Source organism: Panicum virgatum, chromosome 9K (genome assembly GCF_016808335.1).
Source record: "Panicum virgatum strain AP13 chromosome 9K, P.virgatum_v5, whole genome shotgun sequence".
Classification (NCBI taxonomy): domain Eukaryota; kingdom Viridiplantae; phylum Streptophyta; class Magnoliopsida; order Poales; family Poaceae; genus Panicum; species Panicum virgatum.
This window is the reverse complement of record NC_053144.1, coordinates 69512076-69535763: the sequence shown is the minus strand read 5'-3', so window position 1 is coordinate 69535763 and position 23688 is coordinate 69512076. Positions and strand designations below refer to the sequence as shown.

At 50.4% G+C, this 23688-nt stretch overlaps 2 protein-coding genes across 4 annotated transcripts; both read right to left on the bottom strand.

Annotated features, from left to right (window-relative positions):
- Positions 1–949: 949 nt before the first annotated feature.
- On the bottom strand, positions 950–12259 carry LOC120647484 (probable helicase MAGATAMA 3). Of its 3 annotated transcripts, XM_039924297.1 has the most exons (4): positions 4466–5800; positions 4058–4370; positions 3720–3972; positions 950–3602 (listed from the first exon to the last, which is right to left on the bottom strand). In XM_039924297.1, the coding sequence occupies exons 1-4, from the start codon at positions 4856–4858 to the stop codon at positions 2846–2848; spliced, it is 1716 nt and encodes a 571-aa protein (XP_039780231.1). In that variant the 5' UTR covers positions 4859–5800; the 3' UTR covers positions 950–2845. The 3 variants fall into 3 exon arrangements, 2 of the variants coding, with proteins under 2 accessions (XP_039780231.1, XP_039780232.1); XM_039924298.1 differs by lacking the exons at positions 4058–4370; positions 4466–5800 and adding an exon at positions 11546–12259; XR_005664819.1 differs by lacking the exons at positions 950–3602; positions 3720–3972; positions 4058–4370; positions 4466–5800 and adding exons at positions 6477–6650; positions 11546–12259.
- A 4460-nt stretch (positions 12260–16719) lies between these two features.
- On the bottom strand, positions 16720–19291 carry LOC120647483 (beta-carotene 3-hydroxylase, chloroplastic-like). The gene is made up of 6 exons (XM_039924296.1): positions 18552–19291; positions 18413–18472; positions 18111–18317; positions 17529–17654; positions 17373–17429; positions 16720–17248 (listed from the first exon to the last, which is right to left on the bottom strand). Exons 1-6 carry the CDS (start codon positions 18909–18911, stop codon positions 17159–17161), a joined length of 900 nt encoding a protein of 299 aa, XP_039780230.1. The 5' UTR covers positions 18912–19291; the 3' UTR covers positions 16720–17158.
- Between the last annotated feature and the right edge of the window lie 4397 nt (positions 19292–23688).

Below are 23688 nucleotides of genomic sequence, written 5' to 3'. Positions count from 1 at the left end.
AGAGGGGATTGAACTCAAGCGACCAAATTATCAAGGCTGGCTCCTTTTGCACTATCCTAGTGGTTACCTTGGTCAACGACCATGTAGAGGACTATCCAGCATCAATGCATGTCTGGCTGTCGCAGTCACCATATGGGGGCAGTCCAAATGACCAAACTTCCTACCAAGTTATGCACCTGACTAATCTGATCACTTTTGCACATAGTTGGGAAGTCATTACAGGAGGTTTCAAAGAAAATCCACATATAGACGATGCCATGTTGGCTAGAAATGAGAATGTGGACAATATGCTGCAGGCTGATGGAAAATTCACAGATAAGGATTTTGGATTGAATAAATCACAGAGATGCAGTGGAAAATTGCTTTTCAGCATCTGAATGTTCAAAGCATTCTGTACGTCTAATTTGGGGGCCACCTGGCACAGGTAAAACTAAAACAGCTTCAGTGTTTCTGCTTATGATTCTAAAGTCTCTAAGGACACATAGAACTCTTGTATGTGCTCCAACCAACACAGCTCTCGTACAATTGGCTTCTCGTTTTGTTTGTCTACTTAAAGAGCACTGAAACCAGCTATTTACTTGCGGACGTCATTATGTTTGGGAGTAATAAGCATATGGACACTAATAATAACCTATCAAAAATTTTATTGGACCATCGAGCAAAGGAAAAACATGCTAGGAACAAACTCTTGGAAAATGCAAAACTTATATTTTGCACTCCTTGTGGTTCATCTAGGCTCACAAAAAATCAGCAATACGACACATTGGTTATTGATGAGGCAGCATACATAAAAGAATGTGAGTCGCTGATCCCTCTCGCAATTCGTGGGATAAAACATGTGGTGCTTATTGGGGATGACAAGCAGCTACAACCAGTGGTTAAGAGCCCGGTATGTCTTCACTATAAAACCATTTGAATCTTTCCTTATGTTACCTGTTATTATTTCCTATTTTTTCTCCTTTCTGCTAATTTCCAAATTTCTAGATTGCTGAAGAGGCTAAGTATGGACGAAGCCTGTTTGAGAGATTGAGTGAAATTGGCCACCACAAGCTGTTACTCGATGAGCAATATAGAATGCACCCTCACATCAGTAACTTTCCAAATAAAACATTTTATAGTGGAATGATTAAAGATCGCACTGAGGCTAGTGGAGTGCCCAATATTTTTATCGGTCATAATTTTGATCATTATTCATTCATTAATGTTAGAGAAGGTACAGAAAAACAAATTGGTATGAGTTTAGTAAATGAGGCTGAAGCTGTTGTTGCAGAGACGATCGTTGACAGACTTGCTAAAAGCCACGTCGATCGTACATGATGACCCTGGGCAGCTGAAGCAGCCTAAAAGCCATTTTGCGAGCTTCTTAATCGGTTTCATCACTAACCGTGGGTTTTGTGAGATATATGAAATATGAACAGAACCACCAAATAAAACACAGAGAATTCGAAAATTCGTCTGCGGACAAATCCTAGTATTGCAACAAATACCCCTTATGGACGGCGGAGTCGGAGGGGCGGTCTCGGCGGCGGCGGCGGCCCGGACGGGCAGCGGAGTCGGAAGCGTAGGGGGCGCACAGGCGAGGGATCCGCCGGTTTCTGTGAGAACCAGGAGGGATCCGATGGCTGATTCGGTGGGAGGTGCTGCTACAGTATCTGCGTGGAGGCCGGGAATCTACAGGGAAGACGGGAGCGCAGCGCTATGTTCCATGCCGCCGAGGGAATCTGCAAGGGCGGGGGGAGGGCAGCGCGCAGACGAGGGTTCACAAGACAAACAGGGGAAGCCCACAACAGAGGGCTAAGCGAGTGTTCATTGCGACTGAGTATCATTACTTTCAACATTTAACCAACAGTAAATATTCCATTCTACAGCGAGGAATATTTGGTGCTCCCCCAGAAATATTAACATACCCAAATGTAAATATTCTGTTTTCTGGTCAGAAATAACCTTCGCCCTAAACCCAAATCCCTTCCATTTACCTTCGCCATCCCATCCACACCCCCATCGAGATCAAGTCAATAGCCGGATTTAGCGTTTAGGATCTAGGGTTTCCTAGGAATGGTCAGGCAGAGAATGGGCACTCACACCCTGGCGGGCGCCGGCTGGCCAGGCAGGAAGCTCAACCTCGTGGCCCACCCGCTCCCATCCTGTGACCTCCTTCACACGAGCCAGATCAAGCTGATATGAATGTTCGAACGAGTAACTTGGTAGATTGGTTGCTCGGCTCCACTTCTAGTTTTTTTCCGCTGCCTTCTTTGCTGTTCTGCTTCTTCCATGCTTTTTTCCCGTTCCATTTCTTTTTTCACGTTTCTGAAGCTCAATGTTGTACACATGGTGACTTCGGTTCTTTTCAGTTTCAGGTACAATTTTTACATGGTCAATCAGTAACATGATGTATGGGGCATATGGAATCAAAATTCTATGATCGGTGAGAATTTTTTCCATCTCCCTGAACATCATGTCTACAACATCGAAAGGCTTCTCAGTCAAAATATGATATAGTATGACCCTAATGTCCTTGTGAGTCTTATCTCTACTTCCAGACCTAGGGTAGATGGTTTTTCTCACCAGACGATCTGCTGCACTAAAAAGCCCATCCTTTTCAAAATTGTTGAGCATGACTTCTTGTGTGCGAGTTAACTTATCCTCAATCTTACTACTATGTTGGGGATCACCAAGTAGTAATTTCTCACAAAATCGCTTAGTGACAGTAATCTTCTTATTTATGCCACTCATCCATGTCAGGGAGGTCCTACTTGGATTTATGTAGAATGTTGAGAAGAACTGTTTGACTGTTTCTTCATGCCAATCATTTCTTATACCCATCAGTTTACGAAGATTAATGTTCTTACATTTTTTTCTCAACATCAAGCATCTCTTTGGACTGCTTCATGCTTTCCCAATCGATCCATCTGTTGTCCGCAAAATCCTTTTGTTTATAAACATTATTGTAAAATTTCTCTTGCTCGGTGGACCAAAAACGACCATCTCTTGCAGATCTGGCCTGCTCGTAGGGGTTTGCCTTTTTTGCTCTTTTATTGTCCTTCATTGCATTTGATCCCTCAGCTAGTTGGGTCAGCTCTTCTATAATCACGTCATTATCCTCTACTGTAGCTTCTATTGCATGTGCTTCTATTGCCTGTGCAACTTCTGGTACGGCAAGTTGGTCTTTACAGAAAGGACAGGGCCTCTTCCTTGAATGAACATGACTGGGTGAGAATTCAACGTTGACTTCATCTATTGCGGTCCCTACTGGGCTGTTAACTGCAAATTGGTCGCATTGTGGAAGAGATAGACTGAAAACTTGGTCCTGACCCATATCTGAATTTCTTTGCATATCCCCAGGCAAGAAACCAATGTTTTCTTCCTCTATTGTTGCATCTACTCGTCTGTCTGCTTCATTGATTGTGGCCTCTATCAGGATGTCACCTGTGCTCTGTGCATATATAGCAAACTTTCTGAAATGACTAATGGCTTCAGCAAGATGCATGTCTAAGTGAGCATGAAAGAGCAAATTGCGTTCCTTTGCATCTTGGACTACCTTAGACCATATTGAATTACTTCTCTGGAGAGTTGTTTCATGTCCAAGGATCCAAAGGTGTTTCCTGCGAGTTAAATAATTCATTTAAATAAAAAAATGAATAAAAATGTAGTGGAATATTGATTTGTCAAAGATTCAAAGGCATTTCTTGCCAACAAAAAAGGAACAAAAGCTAACATACCTTGCTCTTGTCAAGGCCACATTAGCTCTCCTATCAGGATCGAGAAAGCCTATGTTCCCACCATGATTGCATCGAACCATTGAAAGTATTATTATGTCCTTCTCATCACCTTGACATGAATCAACGGTTTGTACTTTAACAGAAAGAAACTCATGTTCCTTAAATCTATCAAGTCTTTCTTCCAAATCATTCACTTGGGCTGCATATAGAGATACTACACCAACACTGATTTTCTCCTCCTTATAGGTGCATGCTGCAGTAGAGTTGGACCAAATATATAAGGATAAGCCATAAACGAATCATATTTAAAAAACCTCCAAAAAGTTAAGAGACTGTACTTTTAGCAAGTCTGTCAACGATCGTCTCTGCAACAACAGCTTCAGCCTCATTTACTAAACTCATACCAATTTGTTTTTCTGTACCTTCTCTAACATTAATGAATGAATAATGATCAAAATTATGACCGATAAAAATGTTGGGCACTCCACTAGCCTCAGTGCGATCTTTAATCATTCCACTATAAAATGTTTTATTTGGAAAGTTGCTGATGTGAGGGTGCATTCTATATTGCTCATCGAGTAACAGCTTGTGGTGGCCAATTTCACTCAATCTCTCAAACAGGCTTCGTCCATACTTAGCCTCTTCAGCAATCTAGAAATTTGGAAATTAGCAGAAAGGAGAAAAAATAGGAAATAATAACAGGTAACATAAGGAAAGATTCAAATGGCTTTATAGTGAAGACATACCGGGCTCTTAACCACTGGTTGTAGCTGCTTGTCATCCTCAATAAGCACCACATGTTTTATCCCACGAATTGCGAGAGGGATCAGCGACTCACATTCTTTTATGTATGCTGCCTCATCAATAACCAAGGTGTCGTATTGCTGATTTTTTGTGAGCCTAGATGAACCACAAGGTGTGCAAAATACAAATTTTGCATTTTCCAAGAGTTTGTTCCTAGCATGTTTTTCCTTTGCTCGATGGTCCAATAAAATTTTTGATAGGTTATTATTAGTGTCCATATGCTTATTACTCCCAAACATAATGACGTCCGCAAGTAAATAGCTGGTTTCAGTGCTCTTCAAGTAGACAAACAAAACGAGAAGCCAATTGTACGAGAGCTGTTGGTTGGAGCACATACAAGAGTTCTATGTGTCCTTAGAGACTTTAGAATCATAAGCAGAAACACTGAAGCTGTTTTAGTTTTACCTGTGCCAGGTGGCCCCCAAATTAGACGTACAGAATGCTTTGAACATTCAGAGGCTGAAAAGCAACTTTCCACTGCATCTCTCCGTGATTTATTCAATCCAAAATCCTTATCTGTGAATTTTCCATCAGCCTGCAGCATATTGTCCACATTCTCATTTCTAGCCAACATGGCATCGACTATATGTGGATTTTCTTTGAAACCTCCTGTAATGACTTCCCAACTATGTGCAAAAGTGATCAGATTAGTCAGGTGCATAACTTGGTAGGAAGTTTGGTCATTTGGACTGCCCCCATATGGTGACTGCGACAGCCAGACATGCATTGATGCTGGATAGTCCTCTGCATGGTCGTTGACCAAGGTAACCACTAGGATGTGGATTGATGCCAGCCTTGATAATTTGGTCGCTTGAGTTTCAATCCCCTCTTTGACAATAACATGATATCTCCTCTTTTTGGCATATCCTTTTTCATTACCTTTCCCAAAATGAGCTTGACTTCGTATTTATTTGGCCTGCTGCTGTTCTTGAGTTTCTCAACATCTAGGCCAACATTTAGGCCTATGGATATGGTATCCATGCCAGAGCAGATTTGATTCCAAATCTCTTCTATTGTTGGATAATGTTAGGGTTGATTTGCGGAAAGCAACATTTTATGCAGGGGTTCATTTGAAAGAAAACATTTCTAAAATCAGTTTTCTTATGCCGAGTAACACAAAGAGGTAATCCACATGGGTCCCAAGTTTTAAACCGCTACCGGACTCCTCATCCGCCGTAGCACACGGCACAACTGCCGGACACATTTCCAAAACAACTCACGCCAACCCATCCCATGGTAAACCCTAGTTGTGAGACCACACTGTAACTCGCCCAGTACCGTGGGCACGGACTATTCGAATAGGTTTCAACTCTGCAGAGGTGTGCAACTTTACCCACAAGTGGGGTACCGCAACTCGATCACCTTTGTGTCGGTGCAGATCCCAACAAAGCCGTTACCCACCTTAGCTAAACCTGATTAGTCATCACGGGATGCACCAAGGGGTCATCGACCGTTCACTTAGGTATAACCGGGGCATAATTCAATCGGGGATTATCCCTTCCTTAGTCACCCGTTGCTCTCAGCTCTCCTGATGGCTATCAGGCTAACTAGTGGGATTTATGCTAAGCCGTTGCCCATTCAACGGTCGAGATGTAACACCAACTCGGTCCTTAGGGGTGACAAGATGGATATCTCCCTTCCTTGCCCTGCCACACCGGCACGAGCACACCAAACGGCAAATCACACTGAAATGCCATCCATCCCGTCCAGACTCGTCTTTCGAAAATCCACTTTTATCCCTTCCCACACACACACATTTTCTCTATAAAACTAGTTGTATAAAGCAACATATCCTAAGCGTTCTAATATCGATTAACGTCCAAGCAAAATCAGACATTAATCTAGGTGGTCAAGGAATGGTTATATCAAATCAAGAGGTGGCTATCCAACCGTGTTTTCATGCAAGCAAAACATATGCAATTTTGTAAAACATGCCAATAGATTGTGTTTATAAAAACTAGGACAAAAGCATGCATCAAAGGATGTGATTGAACTTGCCGTCTTCGAAGCCTTCGGGGAGATCCTGGTCGAAGCACTGCCCTTCGGGTTCGGGGTCGCGAAGCTGGTCCTCGTTCACGGGCTCGCAGCACTGCTCGTTCGCGGGCTCTCCTTCGTTCACTCCGTGGTCTACGACGCAAACAAACAAACACACAATCAAGACACAGAAGATAAAAGTTTATCGTTGAGCTCGAATCGGAAACACATAAGATACAGAGTAAAGTTTTCGAGTGGGTTCCTAATGGCATGGTCGAAACTGAGTTAAGAGATACTTGGTAAAGTTTCGGGCTGATTAGAGTTCGTTTGGTGCATGAAATGATAGGTTTTATAAAGGTTCGTGGGTCGGATAAGGGGTCAGGGGCCTAGTTGTAATTAATCTGGAGGAGGTAGGGGCTTAGTTGTAATTTTTGGAAATATCTGGGTTATTCTGGAAAGGTCTTAGGATGTATTTAGAATTTTGTTTATATGTGGAAAGGGTTTATTTTGAAAATAGAGTAAAGGGCAGGGGTCTTTTTGAATAAAAACAAGAAGTGGAAGGGCCCCTTAAGTAATAGAGGGAAGTGGGGGGGCTATTGGCAAAACTGCCATCCCCTTCCACCCTCCTCCACAGGAAACAGGGGAGGCGCCCCCCGTGCATCGGCAGCGGCCGGGGGTGAGGGGAAAGAGGCTAGGGGGTGTGGGGGTTCGATTCCCCGGCTCACCTCGGCCTGGGGCGCGGCGAGGGAGCGGGGCGATGCGGGCCGGCGGCGGCAGCGCTAAAGGAGCGTGGCGGCGGCGCTGGCACTGAGGAGGGGAGGCGGCGGTGGCTGTGGCGGCTTGGAGTGTGGAGGAGCGGCGCCGGCGCCCCTTTTATAGGCGTGCTAGGTCGGCGAGGCGGAGCGGGGTAGGTAAGGGTGGGTGAGGCGGCCGGCGAGCGGCACAGGTCGGAGTAATGGCGCTCCGGCCGCGTCCGTTCGTCGCGGAGTGGCGTGCGGCGGTAGCGCGGGCGTCGAGGCGGCGAGCAGTGCCGCGCTGTGCGGCCGGACAGGGCAGCGGCGGGCGACGCGCGGCGCGGCCAGGCGCGCACGTGGGCTCGGCGGAGCTCACGGCGTTGCGGCCTGGCGCGTTCGCCACGGCCCAGTGCTCCGTGTGCGCGTGCGCGCAAGCGGCGCTGAGCGGGGCAGGGCGCAGCGAGGTGGCGCGGGCGGCGAGGCCGCGGCGTGCGCGTGCGGGCAGCGGCGGGCGGCGCGGCGGCGCTCCGGGCACGCGGTCCACGTGCGTGGACTGGCTCGGCGGGGCGCGCAGCGGCGCCACGGCAGGCTGTGCGGCCGTGCAGTGGCAAGCCCGTGTGCGTGCGTGCGCGCGTGGCGACGTCGCGGCTCGACGGTCGTGCGCGTGTGCCGCGGCGCGGGCAGCGGCGGTGCTCAGGTGCGCGGTGTGCGGGGCAGGAGCGGCGTGCGTGGGGCGCGTGGCGCGGCGGGCCAGTGGGCGCAGCAACGCGGCGCGTGGGCGTGGCCGAGCGGGGCGGGGTGCGCCGCGCGGCAGAGAGCAGGGAGGAAGAAGAGAGGGAAGGGAGGAGGGAAAAAGAAAAAAGGGAGGGAAAACAAAATGGAAAAGAGAAAAAGGAAAAAGAAGGGAGAGAGGGAGAGAAAAAGAGAGAGATGGGGCGGGATTCGCGACGCCGACCGCGGCCGATCGCGCACGCGCGCCGGTCGCGCGCGACGTGCGGGGCGAGGGCTAAAAGGGAGATGGGACAGCGGGAGATTTAGATATCAGGCTCGGTTCCTCGGGGTATCGGGAGATCAGGCGAGAAACAATTTAGGAAGGGATCGAGCTCAACGATGAAAGGTTTCGACAAAACAAAGATTAGCGTGTGTTTTACTTTTGGTGTATTTTTCGGGATGTCACAATACTCCACCAGAAGATTCGAAGCACACTACAATTGAAAATATTATATGATTATATGGCTTGGTAGCATAATCATTCCCCCTTCCCATACTAGAACATAGCATGAAATATTATATCCATGCCATCTAAATTTGCTAACTAGCTTTCAACATCCACCCTGGTAAAGCTGATGTCGATGGACGATGGTAAAGAAAACATTGACATAGTTGGGCAAGTTTGAAAAAGGATGGCCAGCTATTGACTACTAGGTCTAGAGTTATTAGTGACAGTAATATTAGCAATAATTTTAGTAGAAGAAGATCGGTATGATACAGGTACGTGTATATTTCATTTTCATGCGCTCTTATCCAAGGTTAACTTTTTTTAGCATGCGTGTATATTTCATTTTCATGAGCTCCTATCCAAGGTTAACTTTTTTTAGAATGTCCCAATCCTTTAAGTATCTCTTTAGCGCATCCTCCCATATCAGGTTTGCCTGACCCTTGGCTCTCTGGAAACTATTTTTTCCTTGTTCAACTAAAATCCATCGCAACACATTCATCTCAAATACGCTTAACTGCTTATTACAGCAGGAACAAAAAAAAAAGGTGGAAAAACAAATGTATAATTAGCAGTGGATTAGACATGGTCACCTTGATCCTATACATTGAAGTTATTCCGAACCAATTTGGGTACTAATCACTTCGCAAAAGAAGTAAATAGGAATTAAAATATATCATTGATAAGAGTACTCTTGCTATAGGATACATAAATGATGCTCTCTACAAAAGCAAGTAACTAGCATTGCTACAATTGGTGCTTTGTATAAACTTTTTCACAAATTTTCCATATATATAAAAAATCAAACACCAGCTCTTCTTTTATTTTCTCAAACTGTAAAGTTAGCTATGCACACCACAGAGCCGCAGATGTGTTAAAGTACGGCCAAGAAAAACTACACTAAAATGTTACAAAGCAGAAAAGTTACAGCGCCTAGTATACACAACCTTTTCACTACAGCTCAGTTCTTCATACATTATTCAAGAACTACCGTAAAGCCACAAGGCCCAACCATATCAGAGACTACAGAATACCCCCAACTTGAAATAGGATAGACACGACTCAAAGGTGATTAGTTCTCAAAGTCGACTAGCCACCCATGTGACAACAATTAAACCCACATAAGCACTAGCCGTGGCGTGATCTACTCATCAATCATAACAAAAAAAAAAACAAGTACACCAGTAGGGTTGAAAACGGGACGGGAAAATCCCGTCCCGACCGGCACCGTTTGCCATCTAAACTGACCGTGAGCCGTTCCCGCAGGAAAAATAGGAAAACGGGAAAACGGGCGAGAACAGGAACGAATTCTGTTGGGGTGTTTTCCCGACCGTATTCGTGGTTCCCATTTTCATCTGGGATAATTCCCGCGGGAAATTCCCGGATTTGAGTATCACCACCACCAATTCAGCCCATCTTCCGCAGACAGCAGGCGACAAAGGGCAAAGGCCCATAACCCATCGGCCCAACCACCCAAGGCGTCGCACGTAACGCACCCAACCCTAACCGAGCGATAGCCGCCCAGCGCCCAGCCTCCCATTCCACCCATGATAGCCGCCGCCGCACCTGAGACTGAAACCCCAGACCCGGACGGCCAGACCCGACCTCCACCGCCGCCACACCCCGGTCCAGCGGTCCCCGACTCCCCGCCCCTTGCTGCCGCGATGGTGCTGCGCGCCTGCGCCGGAGCCGGGCTGCCGCCGGCCGCCACAACGGTCGCCTGACCTCCCACCCGGCGTCCGCAACCGTTGGCGCGTCCGCACTCTGCCAGCGGCGAGCGCGTCCGCGACCAGGCTCCTCCGACTCTGTCGACCCTCAGACCTGCCGCCGCCGGCCGCCGAACACGCTGCCGCACCCCTCTCCTCCCGCCCCCACCCGCCTCGTCAGTCGTCCCGCCGTCCCCAATCTCTACATGGGCCGCGGCCGCGCCCAAGCCGCTCCGCCGAGCCGCCATCGCACGGTGCACGGCGACTTGGCAAGTGACGAGTCGACGACATGCAGCCGCCGTCCCGAGGTTCAGCAGATACTTCTGCTTCTTCGGCCTAAAAGCGCCGGCTTTTACTGGAGCCTTCAACACAAGCGCTAGTGAACGTGAATAGCAACACACTAGATGCTACTGCATTTCCAGCACCAGGTACTCACCTACTGTTTAGTGGTTGATGCATTTTGATTTATGCAGATTAGTAGATAGTTGTGTATGTAGTTTAGTTGAGGTGTAGTCATTTCCAGCACCAGCTACTCACCTACTGATTAGGTATACATTTTGATTTTTTGCTATCTTGGCAAGATCTAAGAGGTCAAGGGCAGCAACTGGAAACTCTAGTAAAGATCTTGGAATGATGTATGGTTGTAACTATTGTGTCGAGCTAAATATTTTGAGTGGTTATATGTGTTGTTCCCTATTTGAGTTACCGATTCCCGATTGTAACCGATATGTTCCCGACCGATATGTTCCGTTCCCGACATACCGTAATATCGATTTCGTTTTCCCGTCCGCTTTTCCCATTTCCGTTCCCGTTCCCGAAAGAAAAAAAAAACAAGAACAGTAATGGTTAGGGGATTTTCCCGATCGTTCCCGACCGTTTTCAACCCTATACACCAGTATAACTACAAACCTATAGAAAAAGAGGTTGATGCTTAGAGAGAAAAACATACCATTCTATGTGTAATTTTAAACATACAAACGGCATTATGACTTCCGCATCCAAGGTGATTAGCCGAATTTCTACAACTAGGCACGTTTTGAACCCACAACCACTAGGTTCGTGAAATTATACCATATATAAATGTCAGACCCATTCCAGCAGACAACCCCAACCAATCCAATCCAGGACAACAACAGCCCAAGTACCTTGATTGGACAGCACATTATAAACCAAAGTCAATCTGGCCTCAAACAACACGGGATTGTGCGTAACAAAATGATTCAATAGAGATTCGGATGCTAACGTGGATCATAGCCCAATTGGCACTCAAACGCAGCTACGGGTCACACGAATCACGCACAACCCGCCCCATCGAAATCGAATCGAACACCACAGTTAGAACGAATTCCATTAAGTAGGGTTCGGGGAAAAAAACACGGGATTGAAACGTACCCATGGAAGTGTCAGGGCAAAGGTAACGGAGGCATCTCACGTCGCCGCCGCGCTCCATCAGTTGCGCCGAGATCCCATGAAAGCGTACCTCGGCGAAGAGGTCGCCGCCTTCCCCAATTAGGGCTGGCGGGCAAAGCGGCGCGGAGAAGCCGCGGAATTCCCTCCCAATCGCCGACTCCTCGCTCGATTGCTAGGGCATGGGACTGGAGAGAGAAGCAGCGAAGGCGTAGCGGGTCGCCTCCGTCTTCCACCAGCTGCTTGTAGGTGTCCCTCGGCGGAGAGGCCGCCGCCTTCCCCATTAGGGTTGGCGGGCGAAGCGGCGCGGAGAAGCCGCGTCGTTCGCCGCGGAGTTCCCTCCCCAATCACCGGCTCCCCGCTCAATTGCTAGGGCTTGGGAGTGGAGAGGGAAACGGCGAAGGCGTAGCGGGTTGCCTCCGCCTTCCACATATGCGCGGAGGCATCCCTCTCAGCAGAGAGGGCGCCGCATTTCCCCCATGAAACCCTAGCTCGTGGGGCTTAGGGACCTCAAGGAGGGGCACCAATTGTGAGGATCACCGTGTGGCCGCAAGGAGAGGCCAAGGGAACCAAGTCCTCTCGGCGGCGCGCGGTTCCTTCTCTCGGTCGCCGGCATCTCCCATTGGCAAGAGAGGAGGGGCGTTTGGGGGCGGGGCGCGGCGGGGCGGGGGCGATTGGCGGAGCTTCGGTTCGATTCGATCCCCTTCGAACTGGACTGGAGGAAGATGCGGCGTGGCAGCAGCAGCCTCTTGCCTGGACTGACGGGCCCCAAGATGGGCCACTGGCATGGGCTTTGCATAACGCGTAGTACAAGGCCCGCCCAACCGGGCGACAAAATTGCACACTATCTCTATTGTCCGTGCAGTGCTGCTCGTTTTTTCTTTTCCCCTTTGGTTGGGAGCGTTGCTGCCGGAATGGCTTGGTGTCGCTCGCGCTACAAATCCAAAAACCATCGCATGAAGGAATACATATTTTTTATTGAGCTAATTTACTACTGTATTTGGCCCAATAGAGCAGTTCGTTGCGGCTGATTAGCCCAATAGCAAAGCTCCGTACGGCTGATCACTTGCAAATTGATGTGTACATGGGCATATGCACATACAAATTGAGTCGCATACACATGCAAATTGATTTGACTCTACACACGCATGCAAAATTGCCGTACTTATTTTTCCTTTTTCTTTTTTCGTTTCTTTTTATTCTTTCTTTAATTTTTTAATTTGTATTGCTATTTCAGATATTTCTTCTCTAATATATACTCCCTCCGTACAGTTTAGATTTACATAATAAAGGTTTTGAGATTGACTTAGTCTCCCATAAACTAAGTCATCCTAAAAATTCTAAGACAAATTAACAAGAAGGTAAAATGACCATGTTTGCTCCTATATAATATCCATAGAGTAAAATGCATTACGGGTCACTAAACTTGTCCCGAGATGTCAATTGGGTCCCAAACTTTCAAACTGCAGACCCGCGATCCCCAAACATGTTAATCGTTTCAGGCCAGGTCCAAATTACAATTATTGCCGTTATATGACCTACGTGGCGGCTGGGTGACGGGCACATGGGACCCACACGACATCTTCGCCTCTGTTCTCTCTGTTTTCTCTTTCTTCCTCAGGCGAGCTCCGTAAAGCGCCCCCCACCCTACGTAGGGGGGCTTTGGGGGAGCGAGCGCTCCAACAGCTCCCCCTACGTAGGGGAGAGATGAATCTCCCCCTATACTCTAATCACATCATTTCTTCATGATATTAATCTCGTTTGAGTCCCATAAAATAATGATAATGTGTATTATGACAGTACAAATATTGTATGATTTTTTTAAATTCAAAAACGATAAATAAATAGTTAATTAATGAGTGATAGTATATAGAGGGAATAGATATGGGGGGAATGGTTGGAGAGAAAGAGTTATAGGGGGGAATTTTTTGGAGGGAGGTAGTAAAATATAGTAAATAGTATGTTTGGGAGGAGTTGGACGGGGATGGTTGGAGAAAGCCTCACCGCTCTCTCCTCTCACGGTCTCATCCACGCTGCCGCCCGCACCATGGCCGCCCCGCTCCCCCCACTCCTCGCTTCCGTTAAACCAGAGGCGGGAAGCCCCTTGGGCTCGACGGATGACGGCACATTGCCGTTGCTGCCCCGGACTACGGCAGGGAGGTAGCCGGATGATGCCAGGAAAGCTCACGTCCTCAAGCATCCATGCTCCGAGCTGTTGTTGTCCGATTCGATGCAATTGTTTTCTAATTTGTCCATGGTGCTGCCCGATTGGATGTCGTGCCAATTCAATTTGATGCTAGGATGGGCAGATTCGAAGATGTGGTTGTCTCCAAGCCACCGAGACAAGGAGACGGACCACGACAGAGTTGCTGTGGTAGCCGCCTTGAACGATTGCAAATCCCGGAGCCGCTGCGCTTGCCGCTCGGCCGTCGCCGCCCCTGGTTGTGCTGCCCTCCGCCCTCGTTTGTATTGTGCTCAGCCAGCCGTAGCACCCATCCTCCGCGTGCAGAGCTGCTCTATGCTCATGCCAGCGGCCGCTTGGAGCCCCTCAACCATAGATGGAGCTCCCCTCGGATGTTTCTGTTGCTGAGCAACATCGGGCTGGCGGGGGTGCGGGCCGGGGAGTAGGACGGGGTCCTCGAGGACAGTGCGACGCTGGCGGCGGACTTGGCGGACGTGGTCACCACGCAGCAAAAGGCCGCAGACACAGCGGCGGTGGCGGCCACGAAAGCGTCGGCGAGCGTGGCACCTCCCGCGCCGACCGCCGCTGCGCTCGCAACGCCACCGCGAGGCGGCTCCCGTAGAGCCTGAGCAGCGCGGCGTCTGGCGAGGAGCTGCTTGAGCCTTGAGCGCGACGAGCGGAGACACCCGTCGAGGTCGGCCGTCGGCGAGGAGGAAATCCTCGAGGGAGCAGCCCCGCCCAGAGGTGAAGCAAGCGAAACAGAGGAGAGAGGTGAACAGGACATGTGGGCCTTGCATCCACGTCAACGCACTGTCAGCGGCCACGCAGGTGGTTTAATGGAAGTACCTCCTATGCAACAATTAGCAAGTTTAGGGATGGCGGGTCTACAGTTTAAAAGTTTGGGGACTTGAATTGACATCTCGTGCCAAGTTCAGAGACCCATAATGCATTTTACTCATATTCATATTTGGCACTAATTGATTCTTGCATGCACATGCACTTTCTAAATAGAGTGGGATGATTTATTTTTTGGACAAATTTTGAATCACATGATGACTAGTATTTTGGGACGGAAAAAATAGGTATAATTTGACTTTCTTTTCAATTTAATTTATCTCTTCTTTATTCTTGTTTTCTTTCATTATTTTCCATTTTTTTCTTCTAGCGACTAAGTTATGTGATTGATATAAATATATTAATATTTAATATTTCTATTTTATGTTTCATTTTAGTTTGCCCCTTACTTCCAATTTAATAATTTATGTTTTTATATACTAATTTCATTTAGTATGTGTATATAAACTTATAAGAATATTTTTTTATGATGTAGATGCATTTGTCCATCATGTAAAATTATTTTTCTGTCTGTAACTAATTTGTTCGCAAACCAATTTTTTGTTCGTTTTGAAGATTAACTTGTTCGGCCATGTTGACTCATTTATTTGTGATATTCATTTTCTATTATTTACTTTATACAATCAATTATTTGCGATGTTTAATATTTTGTTCATTGTGTATTATTATTTGTTCATCATAATTAATTTTTTTCATTAAAATAGTTATTTGTTCATAAATTGTATGTTATTTGATATATATATTTTATTATATTGTAAATACATTTATCTTTATAAACTTATTTGTCTGCGTGTAACTAATTTGTTCACAACATCAAATTATTTGTTCTTTTTTTAGATTAAATTGTTCCGTCACATTGATCTATTTGTTCGCGATATTCATTTTTCATTACTTAACATATACAATCAAATGTTCTCGATGTTTAATATTTTGTTCGTTATACATTATTATTTGTTCGTTATGTTTAGTTAATTTGTTCGTAAAAATAATTATTTGTTCGTATTACTAAATTATTTGTTCCCAAAATCTAAAATTAATTATTTAATATTAAAGAAACTAGTTTTAAAAATTATCGTGCAAATATAAGCAACTGTGGTCTTATTTTGAAGATCTTTTCATAAAAAAGATAATTGTGCAATTTAAATTTAATTTAGATGCTCGGTTTAATAGTTATAGTTTTTTTTAATTTTAGATTTTGCATGCATGTGGGTGACGTCATGGTCATTGCCCTCTCTTGCATACATGCATTCTATCTCCCTCCGCTTTAGCCGCTAATCTATGCAAACAGTTTGTGTTGCTATATTATTGGGTCGACGGCCCATATAATCTGTTCTAATTAAATTTGTTCAGGCGATGGATGTTGCTATTGTCGCCTGCACGGCCATATAGCCACGCCCCGGTGCTGCTGCCTGTTGGCTGCTGCTGCTTGATCATTCCACTTCCCAGCTCCTCTAAAAAAAATGTTCTCCCCCACCTTGTACAGGCCAATTCACAGCAAGTGTTAAAAAAACAGGCTTTAAAATAGTCACTACCGAAGTGTTGCTTAGAGAGATGACAGCAAGGTGGGGCGACAATCAGCCGCAAACTCTGACAGTCTAACAGCGCCTGCGATCGGATCAAGGCGATCTCGTCCCATGTTCCGCATCGAAAAGGCAAAAGAGTATCACGAGGAGGATCCTGATCACATGCGTATGCTGATACTGATATTATGCCAATCAAACTCAAAGCATGCCGCGCCCGGTTTCTTAAATGAGACGATCAGAAGAAGGTGATGATTTTTAAGGTCCCAGCGACCCAGACCCAACTCCCAACTGTATCATCAGTTCCTTTGTCAGTTCAGTGCTGATCACCTGGCCCCCCGTGCGGCTGCGCCCCTGTTCCACCGGCGTCCAGCGGCAGCACGCCCACCTGTTCCGGCGATCACCAACAATGCCACGACAACTGGTCGCATGCGGTGGGCAAGCTCGTACAAGATCCTGACCGTTAACAATGTCAATACTACTGCAGTAGCTGTCGATCTTCGTGAACCCGAGTAGAACACCTTCGTTCCCCTGACAGAGCTGCAGTGCCGCAGATTCATGTATCGCATTCGCAAGGAAGCGTTGCAGGAAAGAAAGAGGAGTGTGGTGAATGTCGGCGCGACAATTTTATTCAGTGCAGCAAAGAGAAAAACATATAATACCACTGCTGTTTAAACAAGACACGAAAAGGGAGGGCCACTGTCAGTGGCGTGACATCGCTGTACAATCCATACAGAGGACACTCCATACACTAACTAGGAGCATTAGCAGCAGTAGTAAGCGTCCGACCCCCAGCACCGGCAGTGTGCTCCACCGTCTGACCAAGCGAGCTGCCACCTGGAACTAAATTATTCCTCTTCTCTCCTATTGACAGAAAGGAGAAAATGCACCCACGCGCACTAGTGGTATATGTATAAGGTGGACTACATTACATCAAAGCAACTAGAAGATGTCAAAAGATCTAATGTGAAAGCAGAAGATGCAAAAAAAAAAACAGCGGAATGAGCTGCTTCAGGTGTATAGCAGGCAGGCAGGCAGCTCTTATTGGATGGCATCTGAGATCCCTTTCCTCTTGATCCTCTTCTTGATCTCCTTCTCCAGCTCCTCAGTCCCTCCCACCTCCTTCAGCTCCTGCAGGTCATAGACAACAAAATTATCAAATTTGAATTCGAAATCTGCGTAATCGAACCGATGGCATGAAACATGAATGAATACTACACTAGTTGAGTTGAATCCAAAGCAAAGCAAAGCAAACCTTGGGGCCGAGGAACAGGCCGTAGGGCACGCCCTGGAAGTTGTCCATGTGGTGTATCTGCGGGCACCGTCAGCAAAGAGCAGTTAAGAGGCAGATCCCGGCAGGTGAAGGGAAACTGTTTGTTGCGATTGGGTAGGACACAGGACCGGACATGACCTGATGGGCGGCGGCGACACGGCGGAAGTAGGGCACGTTCTCGATGGGGCCCACGGGGAAGCGGCGGTGGACGAGGCCGTCGTGCACGAACATGTACGCCATCCCGAACAGCGTGATCCCCAGGCCCTGCAGACGAGACGCAACGCACGGGCACGTCAGGGTCAGGCAGAGCTGCCGTGTGTGGTAGATGTCATCCATGTGCGGGACAGTTAGGTGTGACCGTTGGTTGCGTCGATGAGCGAAGCAACGGGACGGCACAAATAGCTTCGCCAACGCCATTGCAGGTTAATCGCGTCAAGATCCTACTCCCCTTTTTCTTTTCTTTGTCTGATGATGATAATTCTTCCATCTTACTAGTGTTTTGGTAACTGCTCTCTCTGCCAGCTTTTTGACCGTTGAATCACTTCACCCCGGGCGGCCACACCGCCCGTGGATGTGGATGTGATGACGCGCTAATGATTTGTAAATTTGATGCCACGTTGAGCACGCTTGGTCAAATTCTAATGGTTTTTGGGGGACCCCGACCCCGGGCGAGAAAGCAACGCGCTAGTAAAGAATCGAGAGGGGTTGTTGAGCACTCACCGCGCCGAAGAAGAGGCCGGGGACGAGGCCGCGGTTGAAGAAGCCGTAGGCCAGGAGCGACATGGCCGGGACAGCGTTGATGATGGCGAAGACGTCGTTGAGCTCGAAGGGCCCGTCGCGGGGGCGGTGGTGGGACTCGTGCATGTGCCACAGCGACGCGTGCCACAGCGACCGGTGCGCCCACCGCGCCCAGAACTCCATCCCGACCTGCAGTGCAGAGCCCAATCCATCTCATTCTCATGATCTCATCTCACGGCGCAGAAGCAGAACGCGTGCCCCCGCCAAAAGCAGTCGTCACTTACCGCGGCGCCCACCGAAAGCGCGAAGGTGCCCACCATTTCCGTCACCGGGATCTTGCCGCCCTGATCAACATCAACCCACCCATCAGCCGGGGGAGAAACAAAGAAAGGCATCAGCGAGTGGCGCGCGTGCGGTGCGTACCTCCATTTGCCAGGCAAAGCGGTAGTAGACGGCGGCGGCGGCCATGGACGTGATCCCGAGGCTGGACATCACCGCCGCCACCAGGTACGTCCGCCGCTCCGACAGCTTCCGCGCCGCGCGCTCCGACACCGCCCGCCGCGCGGCCTCGACTTCGCCGTCGCCAGCCGCCTCGCCGGCGACGGCGGCCTCGTCGTCCGCCGCGACGCGAGCGCGCGGGGGCACGGCGCGCACCGGGAGCGGCGCGAGCACCACCAGCCGCGGGGCCGCGCGGGACACCGACGCGGCGGGCCGGGCTCCCCGGAGGCGCGACGCGGCGACCGGGATCGGAGCCGCCGCCGCCACCAGCCTCGCGACGGCCATGGCGAGCCGTGTGCGGGCAGGCAGGCGGTCACCAGTGAGTGAAGGAGACGGACAGAGATCGCTGGTTCCGAGCCGGGCTCGACTAGTTTTTGCCGCGTGGGTGTACGTGCGGTCGGCCTCGGCGCACGGGATGTGTGGGCGACGGAGGACAAACAAAACAAGTGGGATGGAGTCGTCGTCGTCGTCGTTGGCCGGAGGCAGCGAGTCAACAGCTCGCGGGCATGGAACTCCGGGACGAGCGCCGCCCGGAGCGGCTGCAGCCTCGCGTTTTTATACTAGCCGCTGAGAAGGAGACGCCGAGACTACGTGGTCCACGCGATGCGAGGCTGACTCACCTCTCCAGCCTTTCTACCTACGGCCAGTGCTGCATATATATTTTAGGAAGGGAATGAAAGCCAGAGGCAGCAGGCATATTTCTTTCTTTCTTTTCTTTCTTTCTTTCCTCGGCTAGTGTTATCTGTTAGGAGTAGCATTGTGAGCGGCTGCGTGCGTCGCTGTCGTCGTCGACCGCGCCAGGTGCTCAGCCGCCCGGCGAGGGCCATGGGAGGGGAGGGCGCCGTGTCCCGGGGGCGGGTAGGGAGGCGAGCGACGGGTACCACTCCAGTAGGTGCAGGCAGCCTAGCCACCGGGGGGCAGTGGAAAAGGACAGCGCGCGCACATGGCCGGGCGGCGGGCGCGCCGCACCACGTGGCGGGAACGCACGGCTACATGCAATGCGGCCACTAGCGCCGACCTGCCATACCCGATCGCCCGCCGTTCTTTCTTCTCCTGTCGACCGGACTGGACCGACCCCCGTCCCCCGGCCTGTCCTCTTCCAGAGGCCCCAGTAGTGTCGTCTTCTTCTTCTTCTTCTTTTTTGAGGGAAGTAGTGTCTTCTTCCTCCTCCGGCTCCGGGTAAAGCCGCTGTTTACCGGCTAGGAAAGCTCCATCCATCTACTGCCTGCCAGCCATTGAAGCAGGCATCTCATCGCGTGGAAGCCCATTCTTTCGTAGTATACTCTCGCGTGACCAACGCTGGCCAAGTATATTTTACTCTCAGACACAAACAGAATGCAGCAATGCGTTCCGAGACGATGATGGAGGCGACGTCAATAGCAACGTGTCAAGGTGTCAGGGCAGGGGTATTTGGTGGTCTGCCCTGCCGCCCCACTACGGATCGCACTTGCCGACGGCCACCCCCACCCCACCCCACCCCACCCCACCCCACGGCGACTATACAAAAGGATCGATCGGAGGGACAAGGACGCGGCCGAGCTCTGCCGTCCGGACACCTGGTTATCGATGAGGGGCGGCGATAGTGGTGGCGATCCAACGGGACGAAAGCGAGGTGTGAGTGCGAGTGGCCTTCAACCTTCATGGTGGGTGGCGACGGCGACTTGCGGGTGACGGGGGCGAGCGAGCTCGCGGCCGATCGCCCTAGTGGCGCTGCTGCCCGCCTCGCCGCGTTTGCTCGGGCTCGCCGCCACGTATCTCGCCTGCCGAGCAGGATAGCCGATTCCATTGGCACACGTAGCGGCAGGCAGCCTCTCATCCGATCCGATCGGGGTCAAAACCGAGAGCGATTGATTGATTCATTGGCCGGCCGGGGAGCTTTTCGTTGATCTGGATGTGGATGGATACGTTCTCGCTCGCTCCTTCCCCTGGCCTCGGTGCTTCGGCATCGGGCTACGATGACATGGATTATTGTTGGATGGAGTGTAGCCGTGGAGGGCAGGAGGTCGCTGCTCAAGGCTCCACGTTGCCATGCGCAGTTTCCTCATACGGCTAGCTAGTCTACTATGCTCTGTGCAGCGAGAGCGCCACTGCTGCAGGGCCTGGACGAAAAGCCATGACCGAGTTGACATGTGATTGGGACGTGGCGCTGATGTGGCAAACGAGAAGATATTTTCCTTGGCTGGTTGTCGATCAACCGATGCTGGACGGCGCATCACGGAACCGGGAATGTTCTGCTTGGAAACACCACTAAACTTTCATTTGAGTCCAGACTCCAGACGTACACATGCAAGAGCAGCCAGTCATGACGGGCCGCGTGCCACGAAGATCATCAGCGTCCACCTCCCCCGTCCATGGCGGTCAGCTGCGGACTGATGGCGACCGAACTAGGTCGGCGACAGTGCGGGGAAGCGGAATCACTGAAAAAATAGGTCTTGATATTAGTGGACGATCGGCCTACCTAGGTGACAGGGCGTCGAACAAGAGAAGTTTGGATTTTTTTTTCAGATACCATGTTGCTTTAACTTTTGGCAAGCTCGCCTCTCCCGTGCACGCATATGATTAGTGGTGAATTACGTAAAACACTAGTAAGACAGAAGACAGCATGAGATGAGACACCGCTTCGTCCTTTTCATATTTGAGACTGCTTCTTCCTCCTTTTCTCTGAGATATAAAGAGAAACCCATTTGGACAACTGCACCCCACCCCCCGCGTCGCTCCCGGCACGGGTGGAAACTCCAATCCGCCGCCGCCCCCCCTTCCACCCTCTCCCTGCCGCCGGAGCCGGCCGCCGGAAGCCCGCGCGGCTCGCGAGGACGGCGGCGGCGGGGCTGCCTTCTCCTTCCTTCTTCTCTCGACGGGCGCAGCCACTGCGAGAGGAGGGAGCCGGCTCGCCCAGGGGCCGGCGGCGCCAGCACCGGCGAGGCCGGGTCCGAGGCTCTCGCGGCCGGATCTGGTGGCCTCGTTGGTGGATCTGATGCCGGCGAGGGGTGCAGGTGCGCGTGAGCCTGCAGCGGCGCGGGTGGCGGCGGGGCCAGCGCGTGGGCGGCGGAAGGCGGGAGCCCGTGGTGGCGCCGGCTTGGCCGCTCGCTGGGGAGCTTGCCCCTGGCGGTCCTGGCGCCAGTGGTCACGCGCGGAGGTCTGTGTGTGGCGCGCGGAGCAATGTCACACGTGGTGGCACGGCGGTGGCGCCAGTCCCTACTGGGTCCTCCTCGACTGCGGTCTCGTTTTGCCGGGCTGCGTGCGTGTTTGCCAGGGTTGGGAAGCTCTGGGCGAAAGCCCTTGCCGGCATTTTGCTTGTGGCCATGGCGGCGGCGCCCTAGGGCGTCGTTCTCCCCGGTGGGGGCGTCATGTTGGAGCCCCATTCCTGGTGCACGGGGGTTCTCTAAGTGAAAACCCTGTCCAGTCCTTGGACGGACGATGGAGGCGTCTTTGGCGTCGTGCCCTTCTTGGAGGCATCGTCTCTTGAGACCCAACTCGGCTTTGGTATTATTGGACTTCATTGGTCTTGGGAGACTGCAATCGGAGGCGGCGGCTTGGGTGCGAGCTTGAAGGGGGTTGTCAAGCTCAAGTGGAGGCATTCGTCGTTGTGGTGGCGGCCAGGGGTTGCCACATGCTTGTTGGTGGCTGCTTGCAGCGGACCGCAGCGGCTAGCGCTGCTTGGCGGCTGTCAGTTCGGTGCGGGACAACGTTGGAGGACGGCGCTTGCGGCATCGACAATATGGGACGACTAGGCTTGCAGCGGACGCTTGAGCTACTCCGATGCGGTACATCGTCGGAAGACGGCGCGAGCGACATCTTTAGCTTTACGCGACTTATGCAACGGGACGAGGTTGGCGGGCGGCGGCGGCTCGGCTGTTCGATGGGGACCCTGGGAGGCGGGGCGACATTATACACCATTCTGATGGCAACACAAGAGACAGATCTGTGACATGGAGTGCTATGGCGGACGTGGCAAGGCCCCCGCTTGCGGTGTTTCTTCGAGGCGACGAGAGTGGAGTCCAACGGCGGACGTGACGAGGCCCCCGCACGTTGTGGAGTGGTCCGGAACTGATGATATCACTCTGTCAAATGGTGGTTGGTGTTGTAGCGGCACTGCAACGTAGGGTCCCGCATGACGGTGGCCTTCTTGGTGCGGTGTAGTCTGCTTCTTCGGGTTCCTTGTCGGCGTGGGGCCACGCTTGGCTCCGACGACTTTATGTGCGTGAGGCTGTCTCAGGTTGTAGTGGTTTGGCGTGGAGTTTGAGTTTGCAGCCGGGTTGTATTCAGTTCAGCCGAGTGCTGTTGAGTCGAGTTTCGAGTGGAGTTGCATGGCCGCGTTGATGTCCCAATCCAACCGGTATGTATTGTTGTTTTATTGTTGTACCCAGTCTGTCTGGGTGTTGTTTCTTCTTTTTAATATAATCAGCAGCTCTCCTGCTTGGTTTGTTTCAGAAAAAAAGAGAAACCCATTTGAGATTGTTACTACGAAACCCAATAATTCAACTGAATTGTTTTTTTCCTCGAACGTGCACGAGAACTGAACAGTCCGATTACAATGCTGAATCCACGGCTTAGATTAGTTTCTTTTTTGTTACAAACACGCCAAATGAAAAATGAAACATTAACACACTCCTCGCTGCAGCACACGACTAAGGCAGCAGCACCCGAACGCCTTCGCTCCAGCCATCATCCACAGGGGGTGCTTGCTCAGCTATCTCCTGCAGAACGGGCCGGATGTCTGGGTGGCAGCCACCGAAGACACAATGTTTGCTGAATTGTGTGATTTGAGATTGATTATCGTCTTTTGCTTGAGGAAAATCTCACGTCAATTGTGTGTACTGTGCTTACTATCCGGGGACGTTGGCCCAGGACAAACTATCGCAAGAGCGGATCATATCATAGGCCCAGGACCTTGAAGTGTCAGTTTCTCGACCTGGGGTGAGAAAGAAGGCAGACACCACTACATTGTGCTGGATTCCACCTCCGCAAAGGGGTAGTTAGATCAATGTCGCGCTACCCAAAAACACGAGCACTGCCTCAGTTGCTGCAGTGGCCAGAGACGCAGCTGGCAGTTTTCTGGGAG